The sequence below is a fragment of the Schistocerca cancellata genome, chromosome 5 (genome assembly GCF_023864275.1).
Source record: "Schistocerca cancellata isolate TAMUIC-IGC-003103 chromosome 5, iqSchCanc2.1, whole genome shotgun sequence".
Taxonomy (NCBI): Eukaryota; Metazoa; Arthropoda; class Insecta; order Orthoptera; family Acrididae; genus Schistocerca; species Schistocerca cancellata.
Window position 1 is genome coordinate 91,131,923 of NC_064630.1, and position 16,272 is coordinate 91,148,194.

Consider the following 16,272-nt stretch of genomic DNA (forward strand, 5'->3'; position numbering starts at 1 on the left):
AAGACTCCGCTTCTGTTGTGGGTGGTGGTTCGAATCCCGGTGCAAATAACGGTCCGTGTGTGGGGGTTTGCGGTATACTGAATGGACCAAACTACCATTTTCGTTTCTAAAATCAAGCACATCGAGGAAATGTAATTTGCCGTCTACCTCCTCCTCCATTGTAAACTGAAACCTCGAATTTATACTGTTCAGATGTTCGTGGAACCGGCTTAGTTCCTCCCAACCATGTCTCCACAGCACAAACGTGTCATACACGTATCGGAACCATACTTTTGGTTTTTTGCTGGCAGTACCTAAGGCCTGTTCTTCGAATTTCTCCATGAAGAAATTTGCAATTACGGAACTTAGGGGGCTTCCCATAGCCACGCCATCCGTTTGCTCATAAAACTGTTCATTGCACTTGAAGTATGTGGTTGTGAAACAACACTTAAACAGTTCTGAAATATCGGCAGGAAAAATTCGATCCAGCTGTTCCAATACATCATTAAGTGGAACCATGGAAAACAGCGATACCACATCGAAGCTGACCAATATGTCCTCCGGCTGGACCACTATGACTTTCAATCTGCTGATGAAATGTGTCGAATACTTTGTATAAGAGGGCAACGGCCCACATGTGGTTTTAACAGCGTAGACAAAAACTTGGCTAACGAGTAGGTGGGCGAACCAATGGCACTTAGTATCGGTCTTAACAGCACATTTTCTTTATGAATTTTGGGCAATCCATAAAGCCTCGGTGTTAGCGCAACCGAATTACAGAGACCTTTCTGAACACTCTCTTCAATGGAGGACTTTTTTTACTAACCGCGACACAGTTCTGAGAACGTTTTTAGTGTGGTCCTTATTCAGCTTCCTATATGCTTGCGGATCCAGTAGATCAGTAATTTTACTCTGATAGTCGGCCACATCCATAACCACCGTTGCGCTTCCTTCGTCAGCTGGGAGAACCAAAATACTATCGTCGTCATTCAGGAGTTTTAAAGCTCTTCTCTCACCCACTTATATTACTCTTCGGCGGTTTTGCATTGGCTAATATTCTCACTGTTTCTATACGGATTTCTTCAGCTGTTACAGAATCCACACTGCGAATTCCTGCTTCTACACTGGCTATAATTTCTTCCGTGGGCACAAAACGCGGACTAACAGCAAAATTTCCTCCCTTGGCAAGCACAGATGTCTCATCGTCAGATAACGAACGCTTGGACAAATTGATAACGGTCCGGGAAACGTCTCAATGCCGAACAGTCTGATCAGGTAGCAAATTATCAAACTTCTTATTCTGTCTACTAGACGTTGTCAACAAACGCTTCCCCATGGTATCATGCAGTAGTCTATCAATTTTATTCCAGTCACTGCTGCACAGTTTATTACTGATCGTAATATGGAGAGAAATTAACTTACAGTTTGTGCTTGCCAAGTCCCGTCGGGTCTGCTGAATGCGCTCTCGTAGTAAGGCCTCCTCAGTCCGTTTGAAAATGCGTTGTGCCTTTCCCGAATAGAACAGTCGCTTTATCTTCAGAAACTTCGGTATGACGCCGACGGCTCTGCAACGAGACAAGAATGTGAGGGAACACAAAAGCTGCACTCTCTTCTGGAGTCCTTCCAGGCGTCGCACTTCTCTTGACACCTCCTCCACGTAGAGGCCTCTGATACTAAAATGTAGACTTTCCCGGCCGGATATATCATGTCCATTATAATTATCCGGGCTGTTATGCCGTGGTCGGTTGATGAAATCTGTGTCAATTCCCAACGTTTCGTCTCCGACTGCGGGAGACATCTTCAAGAGGGAATTGACACAGAATTCATCAACCGACCACGGCATAACAGCCAGGATAATTATAATGGACATCATACCAGTATTACAAAGATAATGCAGAGCTAATTTTATCTGTTATGCTTTCACGACTAAATCTCTATACCGATTCTGATGAGTTGTGGTATGAGATTGTTTAACAGCCGAGGAATAACATAGGCTATTTTAGAAAGTGCATAGTACAAGATACTTACGGATTTGAAGACTATAACGCGAAATATGGAGACATAATTACTCTTTGAAATTCACTCTATGGGATAGAATCAAAGTAACGAAATAAAATATCGACGCACCAGAAAAGATGTCTTCCTAATGGGACGGAAATCAGTAGTACTTGTAAAAGGATTACAATTTCAGAAAGAAATGGATAATTTATTCAAGAGAAGGAGTTTTACAAACTGAGCAAATCAATAGAGCGGAAAGAGTTTTTGGGTGTCCTACTGAAGGATATCAAGCCAGATTCTGTCCAATTGGCGCGTTAGAACGTCAGAATTCCGAACTGGTTCGAGGAACCTACCCATAATGCTCCGAACGTTCTCTGCTGAAGAGAGATCTGACCACCTTGTTGCCAAGGTAGGGTTTCGCAAGCAGGAAGACAATCAATAGAAGCTCTCAACTTGCACAACTCACACTGCTGTCCGGAGATTCTCCAGACTCGTCTTGCTCATAAAGACTCAGTTCGAAGCGGGATACACCACTGAAGACAATTCTACGGCCTGACTGCCAGTGATCCCATCATGGCGGAGCGTGTCTGTTTACCAGCCAGCAGCACAACTTGCCACAAGTTTAATACAATCCTGGAAATGGAAAAAAGAACACATTGACACCGGTGTGTCAGACCCACCATACTTGCTCCGGACACTGCGAGAGGGCTGTACAAGCAATGATCACACGCACGGCACAGCGGACACACCAGGAACCGCGGTGTTGGCCGTCGAATGGCGCTAGCTGCGCAGCATTTGTGCACCGCCGCCGTCAGTGTCAGCCAGTTTGCCGTGGCGTACGGAGCTCCATCGCAGTCTTTAACACTGGTAGCATGCCGCGACAGCGTGGACGTGAACCGTATGTGCAGTTGACGGACTTTGAGCGAGGGCGTATAGTGGGCATGCGGGAGGCCGGGTGGACGTACCGCCGAATTGCTCAACACGTGGGGCGTGAGGTCTCCACAGTACATCGATGTTGTCGCCAGTGGTCGGCGGAAGGTGCACGTGCCCGTCGACCTGGGACCGGACCGAAGCGACGCACGGATGCACGCCAAGACCGTAGGATCCTACGCAGTGCCGTACGGGACCGCACCGCCACTTCCCAGCAAATTAGGGACACTGTTGCTCCTGGGGTATCGGCGAGGACCATTCGCAACCGTCTCCATGAAGCTGGGCTACGGTCCCGCACACCGTTAGGCCGTCTTCCGCTCACGCCCCAACATCGTGCAGCCCGCCTCCAGTGGCGTCGCGACAGGCGTGAATGGAGGGACGAATGGAGACGTGTCGTCTTCAGCGATGAGAGTCGCTTCTGCCTTGGTGCCAATGATGGTCGTATGCGTGTTTGGCGCCGTGCAGGTGAGCGCCACAATCAGGACTGCATACGACCGAGGCACACAGGGCCAACACCCGGCATCATGGTGTGGGGAGCGATCTCCTACACTGGCCGTACACCACTGGTGATCGTCGAGGGGACACTGAATAGTGCACGGTACATCCAAACCGTCATCGAACCCATCGTTCTACCATTCCTAGACCGGCAAGGGAACTTGCTGTTCCAACAGGACAATGCACGTCCGCATGTATCCCGTGCCACCCAACGTGCTCTAGAAGGTGTAAGTCAACTACCCTGGCCAGCAAGATCTCCGGATCTGTCCCCCATTGAGCATGTTTGGGAATGGATGAAGCGTCGTCTCACGCGGTCTGCACGTCCAGCACGAACGCTGGTCCAACTGAGGCGCCAGGTGGAAATGGCACGGCAAGCCGTTCCACAGGACTACATCCAGCATCTCTACGATCGTCTCCATGGGAGAATAGCAGCCTGCATTGCTGCGAAAGGTGGATATACACTGTACTAGTGCCGACATTGTGCATGCTCTGTTGCCTGTGTCTATGTGCCTGTGGTTCTGTCAGTGTGATCATGTGATGCATCTGACCCCAGGAATGTGTCAATAAAGTTTACCCTTCCTGGGACAATGAATTCACGGTGTTCTTATTTCAATTTCCAGGAGTGTAGTAGAAACAGCGGCTGCGAGAGAACTGCCGTATGGCGCTAACCCTTGGCTGAAGGAAAACACCGCCTCCTGAATACCAGCTTCCAATTTGCTATTGCCTTCCAGTCACCAATGGGAGGTCGCCTACCAATCACTTACCAGAGTGGCATAAGCAACAACCAGCCGACACGCTATCATCTACCCATCATTTACTACAGCTGCCTTCCAATCAGCCACCAGGGTATCACAGGCAACAGCGTACCAAGCAGCCACACCCCTCCACAGCAACATCTATTAAAACTGTTCAGTTACACCCCAGATATGTGACGGCGGTAGCCACTAGATAACCGAAATAGACAGTACATAGGGGAATACATTCACCGGCATCCAGCAGTCAACCACCCTCAAGAGGACCGTAGCAATTCGGTCGAAACGGCGCCAGTGTAATTGCTTTAGCGAAGCCTGACATGTCGGGGAGGAGACGACAGTCGTCATGTAATTTATTAAAACATAAATTAATGCTAAAGCCTTTTTATGCCCTGACCGTAATTTTCAGTACACACTTACAGCACGATGATCAGTTTTGGTTGGTTTCTACAACCATCTTCAGATCGTTCAAATCGTAAAAACTGTGGTGCACGTCCACAGAAAAATATCACCCCATTAACTGAAGTCATGCAATGATATGCATTCGTATCGAGGGCCAATTAGATTATGACAGTACGTATTTCAAAAATTCATCTTGAGCGAACAAGACTGTAAATTATAGCCCTTGAGGCGTAGCGCCGTATACCGATCCTGCCTTGGAGGCGGTTAAGTGGGAGATGTGTCTCAGAGCTGGATAGTGACAGATGGTGTCGGCGAGACTGGATGCGCACGTAGTTTATGTATCAGCCGATAGAGGACAGTATTGGATGGGGGACTGATTTAGTTTCGATTGTGCTCACTAGAGTGCACTAAAGTAATAGAATGTTTTTCATAAACTGTTCTAGTATTTTCATGAAGTGTTATTATGTCTTTTTGTGTAGGTAAAATGTTATAAATGTGTTTTAGCAGTATGAATGATGCGTGAGTGTGGTTTAAGGTTAATATGAAGATAATTGTTTAGCGAGTTATGTAGTGGGATTTAGTGTGGGAACATTTCGAAGAAGTATGGATGTGGACAAAGGGGAATTTTGTAGAATAGATTTGTAAAGTAAGTTTATGGTAAAGGGAAAGTTAATTCAGGTATAAATAACAATAGTAAATAACTTTATGCATAAGCAAAACTTCAGCATATTAATTACATCGGTAAAAAGCGCAGTCGTTAGGTTTACTATTTTGCGATTGGTTATTTATTAAAAGCGCGTACTGACGCGGGAGAATGTTGTTTTGCTATTCGCTGTCGAGTAAACTGACCAATGGTAAAGCAATATTCTTCGCGCGCCTTTCACTGCTGGTAGAGAAGAGTATTCTAGAGAAGATCGAAGCCTAACCATGAAAGAGATCGGACGTGTGCAGTAATAGTTCCGATAGAAATGATAAGTTGCCGGATCTAGCAGTGTTTCATACATCAAAAGTGTGGTAAAGTGACGGCATAATTATTCCGATGCGTGTGTAGAAATTTTGGAATTTTTAAGTGAATTTTGTGACGAGAAAAGCCATATATTCCGCGTGACGGATTGAGCAGGTCGGTAGTTAAAAACTGTGACTGCATTAGGTACCTACAGACTTAATATTTGTCGAGCAGCCTCAATCAAAAACAATACCTTTTTTTGTAGCTGTTAAGTTTTCGGGAAATGCAACACCATAAACTTACTAACGTGAGTGAAAGGGATAGTGAGTGACTGCGTTAAGACTAGCACGGGCTTGGCAATGATACCTTTTCACCTAAGTTTCAGAATATATTAATTAAGGAAAAAATTTCCAACCTTTCATTTCGCGTGAAAACTTTCTTCCGAAACGTAGATTTAGTGACTTTAATTGCAGCCTGGTTCACGTCGAAGTACAGTAGGTTTTGCTCGGCTTCCCTACTGAAGATCTGCTGAGACAATGTTCAGAGGTAGGTGAAGGTTCGTCGCAAAGGGACGGAAGGAACCGTGCCGCCGCACCCTGCAAGATGATGGAGATAAAGAAAGAAAATTGCCAGTTGCATTAATTAATAAAACTTGCATCGCATGCCTTTGTTTTATAATCGTACACCAAGTTTCTTAGTTGCATTGGTAATTTACAAGGACGCAGACCAATACCCAAACTCGTGTTATTCAAACCACTTTATCATGCTGGATGCTGCTGTTCTATCTGGCACAGAGAACTGCTTTTTCCAATCTTTTATATCCTCACCAACGGTGTATACAAGCGAGATGCTACATGTCTTCTGGAAATTTTGCATTTTTTCCAGGCAGCACAGTTCACCTCAGGTGGCGACAGACAGGCTGGAGTACATCACCGTGCCCGCTGCCGGATAACGCAGTGTGCCGTGTTGTGTTGTTGCAGTGGTGGCGCAGGCGTACAAGGTGGAGGTGGAGGTGCTGGGGGCGCCCCGCGGCTGCACGGCCGTGCTGCGCTGCGTGGTGCCGTCCTTCGTCAGGGAGCTAGTGCGCGTCGTCTCCTGGGTCCAGGAGCCTGGCTTCTACGTCTACCCCTCGCTGCAAGGAGGTCAGTACCTTACCCAAACTCACCTCTCACTGGCGGGTTGTCTGCGAGCGCCTGCTGTCGAGGGTCTGTCACTACATTAATCGCTAATTCCAATTGGGAAATGTAGTATCACCACTATTTGGACCACTGGGAGGGGAGTAGGAGACGATCAATGATGAAAGCTGTTAGGGAACAACACTACTGGCCATTAAAATTGCTACACCAAGAAGAAATGCAGATCATAAACGGGTATTCATTGGACCAATATATTACACTAGAACTGACATGTGATTATATTTTCACGGAATTTGGGTGCATAGATCCTGAGAAATCAATACCCAGAACAACCATCTCTGGCCGTAATAACGGCCTTGATACGCCTGTGTATTGAGTCAAACAGAGATTGGATTGCGTGTACAGTTGCAGCTGCCCATGCAGCTTCAACACGATACCACAAATCATCAAGAGTAGTGACTGGCGTATTGTGACGAGCCAGTTGCTCGGCCACCATTGACCAGGCGTTTTCAATTGTTGAGAGATCTGGAGAATGTGCTGGCCATGACAGCAGTCGAACATTTTCTGTATCCATAAAGGCCCGTACAGGACCTGCAACATGCGGTCGTGCGTTATCCTGCTGAAATGTAGGGTTTCGCAGGGATCGAAGGTAGACCCACGGGTCGTAACACATCTGAAATGTAACGTACACAGTTCAAAGTGACCGAGACGTGTAACCAATGGCACCCCTTACCATCACGCCGGGTGATACGCCAGTATGGCGATGACGAATAAATGCTTCCAGTGTGCGTTCACCGCGATGTCACCAAACACGCATGCGACCATCATGATGCAGTAAACAGAACCTGGATTCATCGGAAAAAATGACGTTTTGCCATTCGTGTACCCCGGTTCGTCGTTGAGTACACCATCGCAGCCGCTCCTGTCTGTGATGCAGCGTCAAGGGTAACCGCAGCCACGGTCTCCGAGCTGATAGTCCATGCTGCTGCAAACGTCGTCGAACTGTTCGTGCAGATGGTTGTTGTCTTGCAAACGTCCGCATCTGTTGACTCAGGGATCGAGACGTGGCTGCAGGATCCGTTACAGCCATGCGGATAACATGCCTGTCATCTGGACTGCTAGTGATGCGAGGCCGTTGGGATCCAGCACGGCGTTCCGTATTACTCTCCTGAACCCACCAATTCCATATTCTGTTGACAGTCATTGGATCTCGACCAATGCGAGCAGCAATGTCGCGATACGATGAACCGCAAACGCGATGGGTTACAATCCAACATTTATCAAAGTCGGAAACGTGATGATGCGCATTTCTCCTCCTTACACGAGGCATCACAACAACGTTTCACCAGGCAACGCCGGTCAACTGCTGTTTGTGTATGAGAAATCGGTTGGAAACTTTCCTCATGTCAGCACGTTGTAGGTGTCGCCACCGGCGCCAACCTTGTGTGAATGCTCTGAATAGCTAATCATTTGCATGTAACAGCATCTTCTTCCTGTTGGTTAAATTTCGGTTCTCTAGCACGTCATCTTCGTGGTGTAGCAATTTTAATGGCCAGTAGTGTATATTCTCTCAGGGGCTTGTGCTGTGCGAATTGATTCATATGCAACGAGGATGATTAAATATTTTATCCCTTCCACAAGCAATTGAAATTTCTTTGTGGACTTACTGGAAAGGTTCGTCTCGTGTAATTTTGTTGACAGTAAATTTCCTGTTCGTTTTGTGTTACAACGTGTAACATGTTTCCTCCACGCCGCGGTTGCTCAACTTCATATATTTTCCAGAGAAAAACAAATAAATGTCATACCTGATCCTTTTATGTAAGTTATATCCTAGCAGTGGCAAAGGTGCATTGCAGTTAACTGAAACACTGGAGCACACACACGGGCACATATTTTACAGAAAATTTAGCTACAGCATGTTGCTCTAATGCAGCTGTTCACACGGACACTTTATCAAGTGTATAGCCAGAGCGGAAAGAAAGGAGCAAGCAGCCAGGGAATGTAGTAATGAGGCTGGCTCACCTCGCTGAAACCTGCTCGCATGTTGGCGCCGCAGCAATGGTGTTGGGACAAGAACAAAATTTTAACATTGAACAGGCCTCCCAGCGTGAGACGTCAAATACCAACCCAAGTTGGGGGTGACGAGGAAGGAGCCATCCGAAATCCACACCAGGAAGTCTTCGGGCCATTCGCCAGTGTCACATTCACTGCACAGCAGTCTTTTTTCTCTTTTCGTACAGCTTCATTTAAGTTTTTACATAAGACAATAATAAAAGAACGACGCACCGCGAAGGAGTTGTGCAAATTGGTCACTGGCGGCCGTTGGATTAACGAGTGATGCCGCAGGGCAATTTCACCAAGCAGCTCAAAAATGGTTCAAATGGCTCTGAGCACTATGGGACTTAACTTCTGAGATCATCAGTCCCCTAGAACTGAGAACTACTTAAACCTAACCAACCTAAGGACATCACACACACCCATGCCCGAGGCAGTATTCGAACCAGCGACCGTAGCGGTCGCGCGGTTCCTGACTGTAGTGCCTAGAACCGCTCGGTCACCGCGACCGGCTACCAAGCAGCTAGCAAGGATAATAAACAGAGGACACGTCGACACCAGGGCATAAAGTCTTCGCGAATTTTATTTGTGTACTCAGTTGGAAAGTAACTATGTCCACGGCCGCCCGTATGGCCGTGCGATCTAATGCACTGCTTTCCGGGCGGGAAGGAGTGCCGGTCCCCGGCACGAATGCGCCCGGCGGATTTGTGTCGAGGTCCGGTGAACCGGCCAGTCTGTGGATGGTTTTTAGGCGGTCTTCCATCTGCCTCGGCGAATGCGGGCTGATTCCCCTTATTCCGCCTCAGCTACACTATGTCGGCGATTGTTGCGCAAACAAGTTCTCCACGTACGCGTGTACCATCATTACTCTACCACGCCAACATAGGGGTTACGCTCGTCTGGTGTGAGACGTTCCGTGGGGGGGTCCACGGAGGCCGAACCGCACAAAAAGCCTGGGTTCGTTGTGGGGCGGCGGTGGGGTGAAGTGGACTGCGGTAGTCGTTGTGGGGTTGCGGACCACTGCGGCTGCGGCGGGGACGGAGCCTCTCCGTTCCCGGTCACAAAACATAACATAACATGACATAACTATTTCCACAGACAGCCGCATGTACAACATATGAAGATGTCAGCATGTGAGAGAGAACGCGCAGTTAGCTCAAAGAAGCCGGTTGTTGCAATCGGCGAATCGCTCGACCTCTGAATAGGAACAATGCCACTATTGGACGATGTCTGGCAGCGAAGGGTGGAACATTGCCGAACACAGCGTCAAGAAGGAAACACTCAGCCTAGGGAGACGACAGAACGTGAGCACCGAGCAATCGTTAGGGAGGCCGTCAGAGAGTCCGTGGTACACCATCATAATCGATTCGACGCGTAACTGGTGCTCCAGTGACCACAACATCCATAAACCATAAGGCCGACAGAAAGAGGGGCTGAGGCAACGGCGGCGCCATTGCATTGACTGTCATGGACTGCTGTAGACCAACAAGCCCATATGCAGTGACGTAGGGCACATTCGGAATGTAATCTCTATGCGTGGAGTACAATTCTCCACAGTGAAGAGTCCCACTTGGGACTAAGCCCTGGAAGACGAATGTGCTGACACCCTGCGCAGTGGTGGGTTACCACGCTGACTGCCACCCACCATGCAGACCGATAATCAGAAGTAATATTCTAGGGTGGCATTTCATTTCATAAAAGGAACCCACGGTATGTCGACGATATTCTTTGCCCCACTGTTTCTCTTCATGGCTAGCTATCCTGGACTTACATCGCAGCAAGATAATGTCCGCCCCCACAAGGCGATAGTTTCTCCAGCTTTTCTTCGTACTGCCAAACTCTACTTTCGCCAGCAAGGTCACCGAATCTCTCCCAGTTCAGAACCTTTGGGGTATTATGGGTAGCGCTTCCAACCAGCTAACTCTCCAATTGGACAGAATTTGGCACGATATCACTTAGGAGGACTTCCAACAACTCTATCGATCACTGTCAAGCCGGAAAATGCTTGCATAAGGACCGTAGGTGGATCAATGCGTTACTGACTTGCTCAATTTGTGAAGCTCTTTCTCCTGAAGAAGAACGCCGAATTTTTCTGAAATTGTAATAATTTGTTTGTACATGTATATTACATCTACCGATTTCCATCCCGTTCTGATAGTTCCTTAGTCATTTCGCCATTTTTTTGTTTTCTTATTTTTTAATTTTCTTCAAAATAAGAATGTATTTGACCTGATTACAAACCAGCATCTATTACTTTCTCATCTATTACTCCGTGTAATGCTTTTCTTCCAGCTCCAAACACTCGGATATGTATATCTGGAAAGATTGCGTACGACAGCAGTCAAAGAGCTTACCTTATCGACAGGATATAACGGACCAATCCTGCATTGACACACTTCAAGATCCAGCCTACCAGAAATTTCATGATTTTCAAAACCAGTACATTAATTTTGTCCTTTCTTTCTTCGTGCACGTGAATTACACTCATTAGTACCTCTGTATGAACCTTCGTGAAAGGGTAGTAATGAAAGTCCCACTATTATTAAACTGAAAGAGTATAATCGATTGAGATGCGTTCCTTTTCGCATGTTACCTACGAACATGGTACGTATACTCTCTCAAACTGATAATCCATTTATAACAAATTTTGAAAGTTACGATTGTTTTACCTTGCCAGCTCATGCTATGGCACGAAAAATATTGAAAAAAGGAATGTGTGGTGACTTTTTCTGCTTTAACAACTACATGCTGGCCAAAATAAAACGGAACGTGAACAATTTTGCAGCACATGTGTGTGGAAACAGTCTGCGCGATATAATCGTGCCCTCGTAAACCCAAGCGGTGAACGGTCGCTGACACAAAACACGACGTTATTGCGATTCTCGTTTACCATCTGGAAATAACCGTTTGAAATTCACACGCTCCGCGTAGCGCAAACATCCAGCGACTTTAGCAATGGCGTATGTGACACCGAAAATAACGAAAGCTGTTTTTGCACGGATAGCACTGTATTGAACGGTGCATAAACAGTGAACGTAGCCATGGGCTCCACACAAAATCGCTTCATCCGCTCCGTATAAAACTGGATTAATATGACTGCTTACCATATACGCATGTTTTTGCGACTGTGTACGTGTTTGAACACTTATGAGGAACATCAAATTCTGGTTTATTGATCTTTTAGCAAGTGCCGGCGCAAAATGGCATTGTTACTTTTGCCCTATCAGCTGTGAGAGTCAAATGCACGGGACAGCATTGTCTCTCTGAATATTAAGCTTATAGCAACTCCTACTTATTAAATCAGTGTAACAATTACGTCTGCATCTATATGACTACTATGGAATCCACAATGAAGTGTGTGGCAGAAGGCACATCGAACCACCTTCAGACAATTTCTCTGTCTTCTGTTCCAGAACATCGAGTGGGAAAGATTAATGCTTAGATCATTCTAATTTCTTTTATTTTATTATGATGACAATTTCTCCCTTGGTTGAATAACTAAAATAAAATCATCTCGTATTCAGAGGAGAAAATTGGTGTTTCAAATTTCGTGAAAAGCTCTCGCCACAACGAAAAGCGCCTTTATTACCACCCTACTCGCGTATCCTATCTGTGACACACTCTTCGCTGTTTCGCTATAATACAGAATGACCTACCCTTCTTTGCACTTTTTCGTTGTCCTCCATCAATCAAATCTGGAAAGGATCCCTTATCGCACTGTAGTTCTCTAGTAAAGGACGGACAGATGTACTGTTGGAAATCTCTTTATTAGACCTGCTGATTGCTGTAAGTTCAAATGGCTCTGAGCACTATGGGACCTAACTGCTGTGGTCATCAGTCCCCTAGAACTTAGAACTACTTAAACCTAACTAACCTAAGGACATCACACACATCCATGCCCGAGGCAGGATTCGAACCTGCGACCGTAGCGGTCACGCGGTTCCAGACTGTAGCGCCTAGAACCGCATGGCCACTCCGGCCGGCATTGCTGTAAGTGATCTTCAAATAAAAAGCAGTATTTTGGTTTGGTTTGGTTCCCAAAGAAATTATCTATGTGGTCGTTCCAGATTAAGTTATTAGTAACTGAAGTAACAGACTTTGGATTTGTGTCATTCTTCGTGTACCCGATATTTAGCTGATTCCTTTTAGTACTCATGTGAAGAACATCACACTTTTTCTTATTTAGAGTTCATTGTCACGTTTTGCAGCATACAAGTATCGTGTCTTAGTCGTTTTGCATTTGTTTTTGATTTTCTGATGACTTTACTAGAGGGAAAATGACGACATCACTTGCAAACAGCGTGCGAGTCGTGCTTAGGTTGTATTGCAAATCGTTTATATAGATTAGGAATAGCAGAGAGCCAATAAAACTTCCATGTGGGACTCCAATAGCACTTCTGTTTTACTCTGTCAGTTTCTGTCGATTCTTACGTCCTGCGACCTTTTTGAAATTAAATCACGAATTCAGTCTCACAACTGATAAGATAGTCCACAGGCACAAAATTTGATCATATATCTCTTGTGAGGAACGAATTCATAACACAAGGAGTAAGAGACTACCGAATATGTGATCAACTGGCTCCTGAAAACACACACTCGTGTGCGTGGACTTGTGATTGAAAGGTTTATAGTTGCCATATCCTGATATGAAGCCGAAGTGTTTCGCAACGACGTTCTCGGTTTACCTGTCCCGTCAAATCAGGGGACGATTATGAGATTTCGATTAAATCTTCCATCCTCCTTATCAGCAACAACTGACTGCCATTATCAGATATATAATTGAATTTAAAATAAGAATGAGAGTTGTTACTTGTGCGTTGTCAGGCGATAAAAGGTAAACATTTGCTCACAAACACTTACAGCATGTCTTCAGTGCGTTTCAATAAAATCTGTGCTTAAGCAGGGCGTCAGTTGCCAACTCTATTCAAAAGTTATAGGCACACAAGAGCCAGCCAATAGGTGGCATAGTGGGAGCATACGTTAACTTCATGTTCCAGGTCATTAACATTAGTTAGGAATACTCTAGGTTAAATTATGAAACACTGTTAAATCGTATGGAATTGCCCAACCAAAAAATTAGCTTTTCATGCGCAGTTCAGCTAACTACATTAACGAGTACTCATTACATCTGATTCATAATAATATGCATACATCAGCTCCATTTTTTTTCTTCGTTGAGATTTCATCCCTCTCAGATCACGTGGGCTCAGAGTAGGTTGTCATCGGTATAATCAATCCGCGTTTCAGCAAAAGAACATTTAGTACGTCTAAAGGCGAAATAAAAATAGCAAATTAAAAAATTAGATATTTACAAGTGGTTTTAAAAATTATGAAGGTGAATTTAATGAAGGTTTTACATAAAGGCAGCTTGATTTTCGTCGTCGTTAGTTTTAAACCTGAAATACAAAAGGCTAAATCAAAGCAAGGAGATCATATTTAAAATACGACAGAGAAAATGTTGACCTTTAAAATTAAGCTCTAAAAGGTCAAGGAGCTGTCCTGGGAAGAATCGTCTGTTGTTGGAATTACGTAAGGAGTATAGTAGGATAGGAAGGCGTGGGTACAAAAAGGAGTTTAGTCGGGTAGGAGGGCATGGGTGTAAGTATGGAGAACTGATGGCTAGTAGCGACGGAGAAGGAGTAGATATTGCAGAAACAAGAAAGGTGGAGCAGTTTGAGGTGTCGGTATGGTTATATAAGTGGAAGGAAGGAATACGATGAGATAGGGAGAGAAGGAAAAGAGGTGTAGCGAAAGGTGGGGACGGAATGAAAAGGGAGCCCTCAGAGGTAGATGGGATGGGGTGAAATTGTACTTTGTAGGATGGGTAAATATCAAGATCGACATCAGTTGTTTTTTGGTATGCATCTCTATGGCATACGAGGCTGCTTTTTTGTTTTGTTTTTTTTCTTCGATGTCTCACCGGTCGCAAAATGGAAACCACAGTGAAAATCAAACATATTTGATATGCTACAATTAGTTACACCTTCCACCTGCTTCTCTAAGGTAGTCGTCGCACCGACTTGGACATTGTGCAGCTTGTTGTCTGAGCTAAAATGCTGTCACAGCCAGCGGTTCATATGAACAAAGAGGCGAAATCACAGGGAGCCAATCCCGGAATGTACGGTGGGTGACTAAACGACAGCGTCTTCGTTGCAGCTGTAGTGTGCGGTCCAGCATTCCCACGAAGAAGGTTGGTTGTTTTGGGGGAAGAGACCAAACAACGAGGTCATCGGTCTCATCGGACTAGGGAAGGGAGTCGGCTGTGCCCTTTGAAAGGAACCATCCCAGCATTTGCCGGGAGCGATTTAGGGAAATCACGGAAAACCTAAATCAGGATGGCCGGACGTGGGATTGAACCGTCGTCCTCCCAAATGCGAGTCCAGTGTGCTACCACGAAGAAGGACAAAGCTTGATGACAACAATTTTGATTCTTTGTTCTGAACTGCTCTTTGTAGACGATTTTTTCGAATCACCTTATCCTCTTGCTAAACAAGATCATTTGTTGACACTCGCTTCCTCTATGATACGTTCCCTTAGAAAAATTATACATGACTGTTCTTAAACTGATACACAATATTTTTTAGCGCAACGCAATCTGACTTTCAATATACCCTACAAAAGAATGGCCCTGACTAACATTAACCTATACATTTCACAAATCACTTACCTCACAAAAATCTAAAATCTTCGTTACTCGAACTACTGCAATACAGCGAGCGCCACTTCTGCCAGCTAAATAAAAGATTAGAACTACTGAAGGCACTAACTACCGATAGGTATAGTTAGCAAATGAAAGATTTTGATAGAGAACAAACAATGTATTTACCTTATGAGTGTTCAAAAGTCATTTTATATATATATATATATATATATATATATATATCAGTTCATAACATCCAGTATTACAAATTTACTGTCTCTGTCCAGATCATCTGCTCTCAAAACTCCGCCATTTCACTCCCCACATCCACCACTGCTGGCGGCTCACCTCCAACTGCGCAACGCTACGCGCTGTTAACATCCAGCTGCCCAACACTACAATGGCAGACAACAATGCAAACTAGCCACAGACTGCACACAGCACAGCCAGTGATTATCATACAGAGTGCTACGTGGCGTTACCAATAACAAAACCTAAACAGCCTACTTACATAGCTCCCATGCTCCCCACAAAAAATTTTACAAATTGTTTTGGGCAGTGGCCAATACAAATTTGAAAAAATTTTTCACAATTACAATAACAAAGAAATCAAATGAACACACTTATTGATACAATGTTGGTCAAAAGCTAAAATTTTCTCACAGTCCATAAAGACAGACCTGATCGGTCATCACAGTAAAATAGCAGTGTTCTTCTCAAAGTCTGAGCAGTAAAAGAAAATGCACATGGAAGTAGTGGATTTCCATGCAGTCTTGAAGAAGTAGTGTTGTCCTTCCAACGGAAAGACAGTGCTGATTCTTGACATGCAGACAGTTAGTCGGCCACAACAGAGTAAACCCACAGCAGAGTCATTCGAAGTTTTGAAGAATATTGGTAGGTAGGTCATCACAGAGCAGACCCACTATAGTCTTGGTAGGG

At 45.2% G+C, this 16,272-nt stretch overlaps 1 protein-coding gene across 1 annotated transcript in view; it reads left to right on the plus strand.

Moving 5' to 3' along the window:
- LOC126188379 (Down syndrome cell adhesion molecule-like protein Dscam2) overlaps positions 1 to 16,272 on the plus strand; it is a 797,799-nt gene that overhangs the window by 124,379 nt on the left and 657,148 nt on the right. Inside the window, exon 2 of the mRNA XM_049929978.1 lies at positions 6,483 to 6,644. Within this exon, the coding sequence (XP_049785935.1) occupies positions 6,483 to 6,644 (162 nt within the window). The remainder of the gene's footprint in view (positions 1 to 6,482; positions 6,645 to 16,272) is intronic.